Below are 12,579 nucleotides of genomic sequence, written 5' to 3' on the forward strand. Positions count from 1 at the left end.
AATACATGCTGTGTTCATTTTTGCTGTGTTTACCTGGCTACAATACCCACTGTAGTGTGTGTAAATCGCAAGCCCATAGTAAGTCAATAGGGCTAACTGTCTTGCTACTACTGTTAGCTAGCCACAGAGAATTGTTAGCTAGTTAGCCACCCACAAAGACTTGACAACTAAAACGTTTTGCTTTGTGTATATCCTGTTTGGTCTCTATTGTTGCCATTGTCCTGGTTGGAAGAAGGGTCCGTGAATGGGGAGGTGCAGCGTGAGGTAATACAGTAGGGGAGGTGCAGCGTGAGGTAATACAGTAGGGGAGGTGCAGCGTGAGGTAATACAGTAGGGGAGGTGCAGCGTGAGGTAATACAGTAGGGGGAGGAGCAGCGTGAGGTAATACAGTAGGGGAGGTGCAGCGTGAGGTAATACAGTAGGGGAGGTGCAGCGTGAGGTAATACAGTAGGGGAGGTGCAGCGTGAGGTAATACAGTAGGGGAGGTGCAGCGTGAGGTAATACAGTAGGGGGAGGAGCAGCGTGAGGTAATACAGTAGGGGGAGGAGCAGCGTGAGGTAATACAGTAGGGGGAGGAGCAGCGTGAGGTAATACAGTAGGGGAGGAGCAGCGTGAGGTAATACAGTAGGGGGAGGTGCAGCGTGAGGTAATACAGTAGGGGGAGGAGCAGCGTGAGGTAATACAGTAGGGGGAGGAGCAGCGTGAGGTAATACAGTAGGGGGAGGAGCAGCGTGAGGTAATACAGTAGGGGAGGTGCAGCGTGAGGTAATACAGTAGGGGAGGTGCAGCGTGAGGTAATACAGTAGGGGGAGGTGCAGCGTGAGGTAATACAGTAGGGGGAGGAGCAGCGTGAGGTAATACAGTAGGGGGAGGAGCAGCGTGAGGTAATACAGTAGCGGGAGGAGCAGCGTGAGGTAATACAGTAGCGGGAGGAGCAGCGTGAGGTAATACAGTAGGGCGAGGTGCAGCGTGAGGTAATACAGTAGGGGGAGGAGCAGCGTGAGGTAAGACAGTAGGGGGAGGAGCAGCGTGAGGTAATACAGTAGGGGGAGGAGCAGCGTGAGGTAATACAGTAGGGGGAGGAGCAGCGTGAGGTAATAGGGGGAGGAGCAGCGTGAGGTAATACAGTAGGGGGAGGAGCAGCGTGAGGTAAGACAGTAGGGGGAGGAGCAGCGTGAGGTAATACAGTAGGGGGAGGAGCAGCGTGAGGTAATACAGTAGGGGGAGGAGCAGCGTGAGGTAATACAGTAGGGCGAGGAGCAGCGTGAGGTAATACAGTAGGGGGAGGAGCAGCGTGAGGTAATACAGTAGGGGAGGAGCAGCGTGAGGTAATACAGTAGGGGAGGTGCAGCGTGAGGTAATACAGTAGGGCGAGGAGCAGCGTGAGGTAATACAGTAGGGGGAGGAGCAGTGTGAGGTAATACAGTAGGGGAGGAGCAGCGTGAGGTAATGCAGTAGGGGGAGGTGCAGCGTGAGGTAATACAGTAGGGGAGGTGCAGCGTGAGGTAATACAGTAGGGGGAGGAGCAGCGTGAGGTAATACAGTAGGGGGGTGCAGCGTGAGGTAATACAGTAGGGGAGGTGCAGCGTGAGGTAATACAGTAGGGGAGGAGCAGTGTGAGGTAATACAGTAGGGGGAGGAGCAGCGTGAGGTAATACAGTAGGGGGGTGCAGCGTGAGGTAATACAGTAGGGGAGGTGCAGCGTGAGGTAATACAGTAGGGGGAGGAGCAGCGTGAGGTAATACAGTAGGGGGGTGCAGCGTGAGGTAATACAGTAGGGGAGGTGCAGCGTGAGGTAATACAGTAGGGGAGGAGCAGTGTGAGGTAATACAGTAGGGGGAGGAGCAGCGTGAGGTAATACAGTAGGGGAGGTGCAGCGTGAGGTAATACAGTAGGGGAGGTGCAGTGTGAGGTAATACAGTAGGGCGAGGTGCAGCGTGAGGTAATACAGTAGGGGAGATGCAGCACTCAGAGTGTGATTGAGAGTGCGGTAGGTAGTATGCATATTGATAAACACCCTTCAAGCTATATAGTGAAAATGGTGCCATTTCAGACTGTTCCCTCCACTAGATGTTTGTTTACCTCATCCTTGACGTCAGACAAACTACCTGGGCCTATTCACCATTCATAAAGAACATGTACTGTATATCAATCAAATTGAATCAAATTTGACAGTAGCTATTACAGTGAAAACATACCATGCTATTGTTTGAGGAGATTGCACAGTTAGGAACTTGAAAATGTATATATTGACCAATTAGGCACATTTGAGAAGACTTGATACAACATTTTGAACTGAAATGCAATGGTTCAATGGATCAGTCTAAAACTTTGCACATACACTGCTGTCATCTAGTGAACAAAATATAAATTGCTCCTAGAGTCCTAAGTCAGATAGTGGCCTTTCTCTTGCAATTCAAAGATGATGGGGGGGGAAAAAATATATTTAAAAAATATATTTATATTATCTTTTACCAAATCTAATGTGTTATATTATCCTACATTAATTTCACATTTCCACAAACCTCAAAGTGTTTCCTTTCAAATGGTACCAAGAATATGCATATCCTTGCTTCAAGGCCTGAGCTACAGGCAGTTAGATTTGGGGATGTCATTTTAGGGCCTGAGCTACAGGCAGTTAGATTTGGGTCATGTCATTTTAGGAGAAAATTGAAAAAAAAAAAGGTCAGATCCTTTAACCAACAATGCAGCTTTAAGAAAAATAAGAGTTAAGAAAATATTTACGAAGTAAACTAAAGTAACATTTAAAAAAAATAATAAAGTAACACAATAAAATAAGAATAGCGAGGCTATGTACAGCTGGTACGGTACTGAGCCAATGTGCGGGGATACAGGTTAGTCGAGGTGAATAAGGTACTATGTACATGTAGATAGGGGTAAAGTGATTATGGATCGATAATAAACAGCGAGTAGCAGTCAATGTAAAAAAAAATTATAAAGGGGGGGTCAATGGAAATAGTCCGGGGAGCCATTTACCTGATACATTCTTATACAGGTCCATGTCCTATTGTTTGAAAAATAAACTGCAGCATTCTGGTATACTTCACAACAGATCTCATTATCCTTTATGCATCCTGGGACTGGAAAGTGCAAAGTGTGTGAGAGAAAAAATTGTAAAAAGAGATGTTTACCTTCTCCTTGACGTCAGTAGCCTTCCAGACGGCCTCCTCCATGATGATGGGCATGGCGTCTCTGAGGAAGCTCTCTGCTTCCCTGATGTCCAGTGTGGGGCCGTTCAGAGTCACCCCGTCCACAAGCACTGGGGGCCGCTTCCCCTTGGGCTCCGCGGGGCTCGCTGAGGCCTTACTAGAGGTATCTGGGGGTAGGAGATAACAGACAGTAATGTCAATACTAGAGGTATCTGGGGGTAGAAGATAACAGACAGTAATGTCAGTACTAGAGGTATCTGGGGGTAGGAGATAACAGACAGTAATGTCAGTACTAGAGGTATCTGGGGGTAGGAGATAACAGACAGTAATGTCAATACTAGAGGTATCTGGGGGTAGAAGATAACAGACAGTAATGTCAGTACTAGAGGTATCTGGGGGTAGGAGACAACAGACAGTAATGTCAATACTATAGGTCTCTGGGGGTAGGAGATAACAGACAGTAATGTCAGTACTAGAGGTATCTGGGGGTAGGAGACAACAGACAGTAATGTCAGTACTAGAGGTATCTGGGGGTAGGAGATAACAGACAGTAATGTCAGTACTAGAGGTATCTGGGGGTAGGAGATAACAGACAGTAATGTCAGTACTAGAGGTATCTGGGGGTAGGAGATAACAGACAGTAATGTCAGTACTAGAGGTATCTGGGGGTAGGAGACAACAGACAGTAATGTCAGTACTAGAGGTATCTGGGGGTAGGAGATAACAGACAGTAATGTCAGTACTAGAGGTATCTGGGGGTAGGAGATAACAGACAGTAATGTCAGTACTAGAGGTATCTGGGGGTAGGAGATAACAGACAGTAATGTCAGTACTAGACGTATCTGGGGGTAGGAGATAACAGACAGTAATGTCAGTACTAGAGGTATTGATAAGAGGGTCAGATGGAGATAACAGGTCAGTTCACGGTTCTGGTGGTCTCTCTTGCTGGGGTCTTACTAGGGTTCTCTGGGGGTCTCTCCTGCTGGGGTCTTACTAGGGGTCTCTGGTGGTCTCTCCTGCTGGGGTCTTACTAGGGGTCTCTGGTGGGCTCTCTTGCTGGGGTCTTACTAGGGGTCTCTGGTGGGCTCTCCTGCTGGGGTCTTACTAGGGGTCTCTGGTGGGCTCTCTTGCTGGGGTCTTACTAGGGGTCTCTGGTGGGCTCTCTTGCTGGGGTCTTACTAGGGGTCTCTCCTGCTGGGGTCTTACTAGGGGTCTCTGGGGGTCTCTCTTGCTGGGGTCTTACTAGGGGTCTCTGGGGGTCTCTCTTGCTGGGGTCTTACTAGGGGTCTCTCCTGCTGGGGTCTTACTAGGGGTCTCTGGGGGTCTCTCTTGCTGGGGTCTTACTAGGGTTCTCTGGGGGTCTCTTGCTGGGGTCTTACTAGGGTTCTCTAGGGGTCTCTCCTGCTTGGGTCTTACTAGGGGTCTCTGGGGGTCTCTCCTGCTGGGGTCTTACTAGGGTTCTCTGGGGGTCTCTCCTGCTGGGGTCTTACTAGGGGTCTCTCCTGCTGGGGTCTTACTAGGGGTCACCTGCTGGGGTCTTACTAGGGGTCTCCTGCTGGGGTCTTACTAGGGGTCTCCTGCTGGGGTCTTACTAGGGGTCTCTCCTGCTGGGGTCTTACTAGGGGTCTCCTGCTGGGGTCTTACTAGGGGTCTCCTGCTGGGGTCTTACTAGGGGTCTCTAGTGGTTCAACAGTTCATATTTATTTATTTATTTATTTTATTTAACCTTTATTTAACAGAGAGTGGTGTCAATACTTTGTCAGCACAACAGCACTTCTTGGACGACACACTTGAACAGGTACATACAGTCCAATCACAGCCAGACTACAGCTGACTAGGGGTCTCTGGGTCAGAGAAACACTGCTACTGTAGATGACCCTCTAATACAGCTGACTAGGGGTCTCTGGGTCAGATAAACACTGCTACTGTAGATGGCCCTCTAATACAGCTGACTAGGGGTCTCTGGGTCAGATAAACACTGCTACTGTAGATGGCTCTCTAATACAGCTGACTAGGGGTCTCTGGGTCAGATAAACACTGCTACTGTAGATGGCCCTCTAATACAGCTGACTAGGGGTCTCTGGGTCAGAGAAACACTGCTACTGTAGATGACCCTCTAATACAGCTGACTAGGGGTCTCTGGGTCAGAGAAACACTGCTACTGTAGATGACCCTCTAATACAGCTGACTAGGGGTCTCTGGGTCAGAGAAACACTGCCACTGTAGATGACCCTCTAATACAGCTGACTAGGGGTCTCTGGGTCAGAGAAACACTGCTACTGTAGATGGCCCTCTAGTACAGCTTTAACACTGCTACTGTAGATGGCCCTCTAATACAGCTGACTAGGGGTCTCTGGGTCAGAGAAACACTGCTACTGTAGATGACCCTCTAATACAGCTGACTAGGGGTCTCTGAGTCAGAGAAACACTGCTACTGTAGATGGCCCTCTAATACAGCTGACTAGGGGTCTCTGGGTCAGAGAAACACTGCTACTGTAGATGGCCCTCTAATACAGCTGACTAAGGGTCTCTGGGTCAGAGAAACACTGCTACTGTAGATGACCCTCTAATACAGCTGACTAGGGGTCTCTGGGTCAGAGAAACACTGCCACTGTAGATGACCCTCTAATACAGCTGACTAGGGGTCTCTGGGTCAAACACTGCTACTGTAGATGACCCTCTAATACAGCTGACTAGGGGTCTCTGGGTCAGAGAAACACTGCTACTGTAGATGACCCTCTAATACAGCTGACTAGGGGTCTCTGGGTCAGAGAAACACTGCTACTGTAGATGACCCTCTAATACAGCTGACTAGGGGTCTCTGAGTCAGAGAAACACTGCTACTGTAGATGGCCCTCTAATACAGCTGACTAGGGGTCTCTGGGTCAGAGAAACACTGCTACTGTAGATGGCCCTCTAATACAGCTGACTAAGGGTCTCTGGGTCAGAGAAACACTGCTACTGTAGATGACCCTCTAATACAGCTGACTAGGGGTCTCTGGGTCAGAGAAACACTGCTACTGTAGATGGCCCTCTAATACAGCTGACTAGGGGGTCTCTGGGTCAGAGAAACACTGCTACTGTAGATGACCCTCTAATACAGCTGACTAGGGGTCTCTGGGTCAGAGAAACACTGCTACTGTAGATGGCCCTCTAATACAGCTGACTAGGGGTCTCTGGGTCCGAGAAACACTGCCACTGTAGATGACCCTCTAATACAGCTGACTAGGGGTCTCTGGGTCAAACACTGCTACTGTAGATGACCCTCTAATACAGCTGACTAGGGGTCTCTGGGTCAAACACTGCTACTGTAGATGACCCTCTAATACAGCTGACTAGGGGTCTCTGGGTCAGAGAAACACTGCTACTGTAGATGGCCCTCTAATACAGCTTTAATACTGCTACTGTAGATGACCCTCTAATACAGCTGACTAGGGGTCTCTGGGTCAGATAAACACTGCTACTGTAGATGACCCTCTAATACAGCTGACTAGGGGTCTCTGGGTCAGAGAAACACTGCTACTGTAGATGGCCCTCTAATACAGCTGACTAGGGGTCTCTGGGTCAGATAAACACTGCTACTGTAGATGGCCCTCTAGTACAGCTTTAACACTGCTACTGTAGATGGCCCTCTAATACAGCTGACTAGGGGTCTCTGGGTCAGAGAAACACTGCTACTGTAGATGGCCCTCTAGTACAGCTGACTAGGGGTCTCTGGGTCAGAGAAACACTGCTACTGTAGATGGCCCTCTAGTACAGCTGACTAGGGGTCTCTGAGTCAGAGAAACACTGCTACTGTAGATGACCCTCTAATACAGCTGACTAGGGGTCTCTGGGTCAGAGAAACACTGCTACTGTAGATGACCCTCTAATACAGCTGACTAGGGGTCTCTGGGTCAGATAAACACTGCTACTGTAGATGACCCTCTAATACAGCTGACTAGGGGTCTCTGGGTCAGAGAAACACTGCTACTGTAGATGGCCCTCTAATACAGCTGACTAGGGGTCTCTGGGTCAGATAAACACTGCTACTGTAGATGGCCCTCTAGTACAGCTTTAACACTGCTACTGTAGATGACCCTCTAATACAGCTGACTAGGGGTCTCTGGGTCAAACACTGCTACTGTAGATGACCCTCTAATACAGCTGACTAGGGGTCTCTGGGTCAGAGAAACACTGCTACTGTAGATGGCCCTCTAATACAGCTTTAACACTGCTACTGTAGATGACCCTCTAATACAGCTGACTAGGGGTCTCTGGGTCAGATAAACACTGCTACTGTAGATGACCCTCTAATACAGCTGACTAGGGGTCTCTGGGTCAGAGAAACACTGCTACTGTAGATTGCCCTCTAATACAGCTGACTAGGGGTCTCTGGGTCAGATAAACACTGCTACTGTAGATGGCCCTCTAGTACAGCTTTAACACTGCTACTGTAGATGGCCCTCTAATACAGCTGACTAGGGGTCTCTGGGTCAGAGAAACACTGCTACTGTAGATGGCCCTCTAATACAGCTTTAATACTGCTACTGTAGATGACCCTCTAATACAGCTGACTAGGGGTCTCTGGGTCAGATAAACACTGCTACTGTAGATGACCCTCTAATACAGCTGACTAGGGGTCTCTGGGTCAGAGAAACACTGCTACTGTAGATGGCCCTCTAATACAGCTGACTAGGGGTCTCTGGGTCAGATAAACACTGCTACTGTAGATGGCCCTCTAGTACAGCTTTAACACTGCTACTGTAGATGGCCCTCTAATACAGCTGACTAGGGGTCTCTGGGTCAGAGAAACACTGCTACTGTAGATGGCCCTCTAGTACAGCTGACTAGGGGTCTCTGGGTCAGAGAAACACTGCTACTGTAGATGGCCCTCTAGTACAGCTGACTAGGGGTCTCTGAGTCAGAGAAACACTGCTACTGTAGATGACCCTCTAATACAGCTGACTAGGGGTCTCTGGGTCAGAGAAACACTGCTACTGTAGATGACCCTCTAATACAGCTGACTAGGGGTCTCTGGGTCAGATAAACACTGCTACTGTAGATGACCCTCTAATACAGCTGACTAGGGGTCTCTGGGTCAGAGAAACACTGCTACTGTAGATGGCCCTCTAATACAGCTGACTAGGGGTCTCTGGGTCAGATAAACACTGCTACTGTAGATGGCCCTCTAGTACAGCTTTAACACTGCTACTGTAGATGACCCTCTAATACAGCTGACTAGGGGTCTCTGGGTCAAACACTGCTACTGTAGATGACCCTCTAATACAGCTGACTAGGGGTCTCTGGGTCAGAGAAACACTGCTACTGTAGATGGCCCTCTAATACAGCTTTAACACTGCTACTGTAGATGACCCTCTAATACAGCTGACTAGGGGTCTCTGGGTCAGATAAACACTGCTACTGTAGATGACCCTCTAATACAGCTGACTAGGGGTCTCTGGGTCAGAGAAACACTGCTACTGTAGATGGCCCTCTAATACAGCTGACTAGGGGTCTCTGGGTCAGATAAACACTGCTACTGTAGATGGCCCTCTAGTACAGCTTTAACACTGCTACTGTAGATGGCCCTCTAATACAGCTGACTAGGGGTCTCTGGGTCAGAGAAACACTGCTACTGTAGATGGCCCTCTAGTACAGCTGACTAGGGGTCTCTGGGTCAGAGAAACACTGCTACTGTAGATGGCCCTCTAGTACAGCTGACTAGGGGTCTCTGAGTCAGAGAAACACTGCTACTGTAGATGACCCTCTAATACAGCTGACTAGGGGTCTCTGGGTCAGAGAAACACTGCTACTGTAGATGACCCTCTAATACAGCTGACTAGGGGTCTCTGGGTCAGATAAACACTGCTACTGTAGATGACCCTCTAATACAGCTGACTAGGGGTCTCTGGGTCAGAGAAACACTGCTACTGTAGATGGCCCTCTAATACAGCTGACTAGGGGTCTCTGGGTCAGATAAACACTGCTACTGTAGATGGCCCTCTAGTACAGCTTTAACACTGCTACTGTAGATGACCCTCTAATACAGCTGACTAGGGGTCTCTGGGTCAGAGAAACACTGCCACTGTAGATGACCCTCTAATACAGCTGACTAGGGGTCTCTGGGTCAGATAAACACTGCTACTGTAGATGGCCCTCTAATACAGCTGACTAGGGGTCTCTGGGTCAGAGAAACACTGCTACTGTAGATGACCCTCTAATACAGCTGACTAGGGGTCTCTGGGTCAGAGAAACACTGCTACTGTAGATGACCCTCTAATACAGCTGACTAGGGGTCTCTGGGTCAGAGAAACACTGCTACTGTAGATGGCCCTCCATTACAGCTGACTAAGGGTCTCTGGGTCAGAGAAACACTGCTACTGTAGATGACCCTCTAATACAGCTGACTAGGGGTCTCTGGGTCAGAGAAACACTGCTACTGTAGATGGCCCTCTAGTACAGCTTTAACACTGCTACTGTAGATATATCCCAAAAGGCATCCTATTCTCGTGCACTACTTTTGAGCACGGGCCCTGGTCATAAAGTACACTACGTAGTGAATATGGAGGCCATTTAGGACGCAAAGCCTGTCACTCAAGCCTTTTTTCAGCTGTGATGCATTCTGTAAGCTCACCCTTATTTATTGACGTCTCCGGTTGGCTAAGGGTGTTACAAGAATGTGCCCCGCTCATTCCTGACCGACCACACTGACTGGTGCTGCAACTCAAATGACCCCTGGTCTAAAGTAGTGCACTATATGGTGAATACGGTGCCAATCAGGCCACACACGGACGATAATGTCAGACATGATATAACTGTCATCCGCGTTATACTCTTTGTAGCCTATAGCCTAGCATACGCCGTCCCATAACCTGCAACACGGAACGCTGCATGCGTGAAACGCGCTGCTACTGCACTGCTGGCGCGTCCTCGCAGCGCCTGGCGCGTCCTCGCAGCGCCTGGCGCGTCCTCGCAGCGCCTGGCGCGTCCTCGCAGCGCCTGGCGCGTCCTCGCAGCGCCTGGCCACAGTTGGTTCACGCTACCGCAGAAGGACAGACAAGTCTTACTGTGCGTTCTGTCACAGACCGGCTCTTTCTTTCTGTCCATCTTTCCCCGACATAACAAGTTAGGCTACTGATAAAAAAAAATAACGTTTTTTTTTTTTTAAACAATTAATTGTTAATTGTATCTACTTATTACTCAAAGGTGTACTCTATTCAATACCTCCGCAGATAGACACCTTGCCAGGGCGACTTTCCCCACTGCCCATCTTCGGGAGAACTGTGCGCGGAGCAGCGAGTGAACAGGTAACGCCTGACCCGATCAGATAGAGGGCGCTGGGTGACATTATAGAACACTGACTGACGTAAGACCATTCTAAAGGCATTGTGACAACTTCTATTCTCCAGGCAAAACGCACTAAAATGTGCCCGTATTTTTATTTTTTATTTTGAGAGAACAGTAAACATTTCAATTCAGGATATAGCTAATGATAATCAATCTATATATATTTGCAAATAACGTGAAATGCTCCTGCATTTGCCTAACAAACATGTAATAACGAAGGAATAAGAGAAATAGCAGTCCAACATACCGTTCATATGTCTTTCATTCGTCGGCGCCATTGTTCATTTATGGTTGAATTGATTGGTCTCAAACAGCTCTGTTCTTCCAGCTAAATTTTTTTAAATAATGTTTGGAGATAAACTAGAATGTCTCCTTTATAGACCAAGAATGTCTTTAACATGGTGACGTCGCGCCCCGTGGGCAAGGTTAGGCCATCCTTATTACTGGCGGGTTGCCTGGGCGTCATGGAAGAACACTGGCTGATTACAGTAAAGAGTCTAGAAGAATCAAGTTGACCAATTATTTTCTCTCTGCACTGTTGCCGCAAGGCCACGGTTTCACTGCGTCAGTGCGTTTTTGTTTGTGTCGTTTTGAAATGGAGAGCGGAGCAAGTGGAGAGCTCTGATGACTGGGGAGGGAGGGAGGATACGTGTTCTCTTCTTGACATTCATACCTATATGTTACACTTTAGAAGAGTTGAAACATTTATGCTATTTTATTAGGGCAATATATTTCCTATGTGGAATATTTCCAATTTAGAATTAGAGAATTCTGTATTTTTCCCCAAAGACATAAACGTAGAGAAGTGACTCATCATCTTGCATATAGCAAGTGTCTGGCATCTGTTGGTGGCTTGTATTTCTCCATGAGTAAGACGTTTGACATCAACTTTCTAGGTATCATCGCGTATTTTGTAGGTAGGCCTGCCATTAGTAATATCCGTTTTCTGTTTTTTTGTTGTTGTAATAAAAAAAAATCCGTGACTGGATACAGTTAGCTATGATGCAATAATAATAATAGGTATTATTATATTTAATTTGTAGAGCGCATTTCCCACGCTCATTGCGCATCTTGTAGACATCAATAAAGGTCGTGGCATTTAACCCCGAGCTAAGTAAGCTGATACTAGATCTGTTCATAAGTGCAACTAGTAGTACAGTGTCATGCTAAGAATCAGATCTAGGGGGACCTCTAGTGGCTGATAAAAAAAGGTACTACAGACTCATTGAAAATGGCTTCCTGTTTACCTTTATGATTGTAACCAGGGGCAGTCTGGGATCAGAAATCCACCTTGGCATTTCTAAAACCCTGGCCCATTGTGTTTCTTCCAGGGCCCCCAGTATTAGCCAGACAACATTTTGAGCAGCGATTGGTGTAAGCATTTCAAAACGACACAAACAAAAACGCTCTGACGCAGTGAAACCGTGGCCTCGCGGCAACAGTGCAGAGAGACAATAATAACAAATAATTGGGCAACTTGATTCTTCTAGACTCTTTACTGTAATCAGCCAGTGTTCTTCCATGACGCCCAGGCAACCCGCCAGGAACAAGGATGGCCTAAACTTGCCCACGGGGAGCGACGTCACCATGTTGAAGACATTCTTGGTCTATAAAGGAGACGATCTAGTTTATCTCCAAACATTGTAGATTTTTGGAAGAATAGAGCTGTTTGAGACCAATCAATTAAACCATAAATCTCAACGTACATCAACAACACAGCTCAGGCACTAGGAAGCTCTCTCATCCATTTATATGCAGATGATACAGTCTTATACTCTGCTGGCCCTTCCACAGGGATGTTGTGTTAAATGCTCTACGACAAAGCTGTCTTAGTGTCCAACAAGCTTTCTCTACCCTTAACCTTGTTCTGAACACCTCCAAAACAAAGGTCATGTGGTTTGGTAAGAAGAATGCCCCTCTCCCCACAGGTGTGATTACTACCTCTGAGGGTTTAGAGCTGGAGGTAGTCACCTCATGCAAGTACTTGGCTAGACGGTACACTGTCCTTCTCTCAGCACATATCAAAGCTGCAGACTAAAGTTAAATCTTGGTTTCCTCTGTCGTAATCGCTCCTCTTTCA

The 12,579-nt window shown here is 47.7% G+C and overlaps 1 protein-coding gene across 1 annotated transcript in view; it reads right to left on the reverse strand.

Annotated features, from left to right (window-relative positions):
- Positions 1-11,096, reverse strand: part of LOC139395780 (acidic amino acid decarboxylase GADL1-like) — a 31,216-nt gene extending 20,120 nt beyond the window's left edge. The window contains exons 1-2 of the mRNA XM_071143141.1: positions 10,747-11,096; positions 3,153-3,337 (exon numbers count right to left, since the gene is read on the reverse strand). Of these exons, the coding sequence (XP_070999242.1) occupies positions 3,153-3,337; positions 10,747-10,777 (216 nt within the window). The 5' untranslated portion in view covers positions 10,778-11,096. The remainder of the gene's footprint in view (positions 1-3,152; positions 3,338-10,746) is intronic.
- Positions 11,097-12,579: the final 1,483 nt, after the last annotated feature.

The sequence above is a fragment of the Oncorhynchus clarkii genome, unplaced genomic scaffold (genome assembly GCF_045791955.1).
Source record: "Oncorhynchus clarkii lewisi isolate Uvic-CL-2024 unplaced genomic scaffold, UVic_Ocla_1.0 unplaced_contig_8631_pilon_pilon, whole genome shotgun sequence".
NCBI classification, from domain to species: Eukaryota; Metazoa; Chordata; class Actinopteri; order Salmoniformes; family Salmonidae; genus Oncorhynchus; species Oncorhynchus clarkii.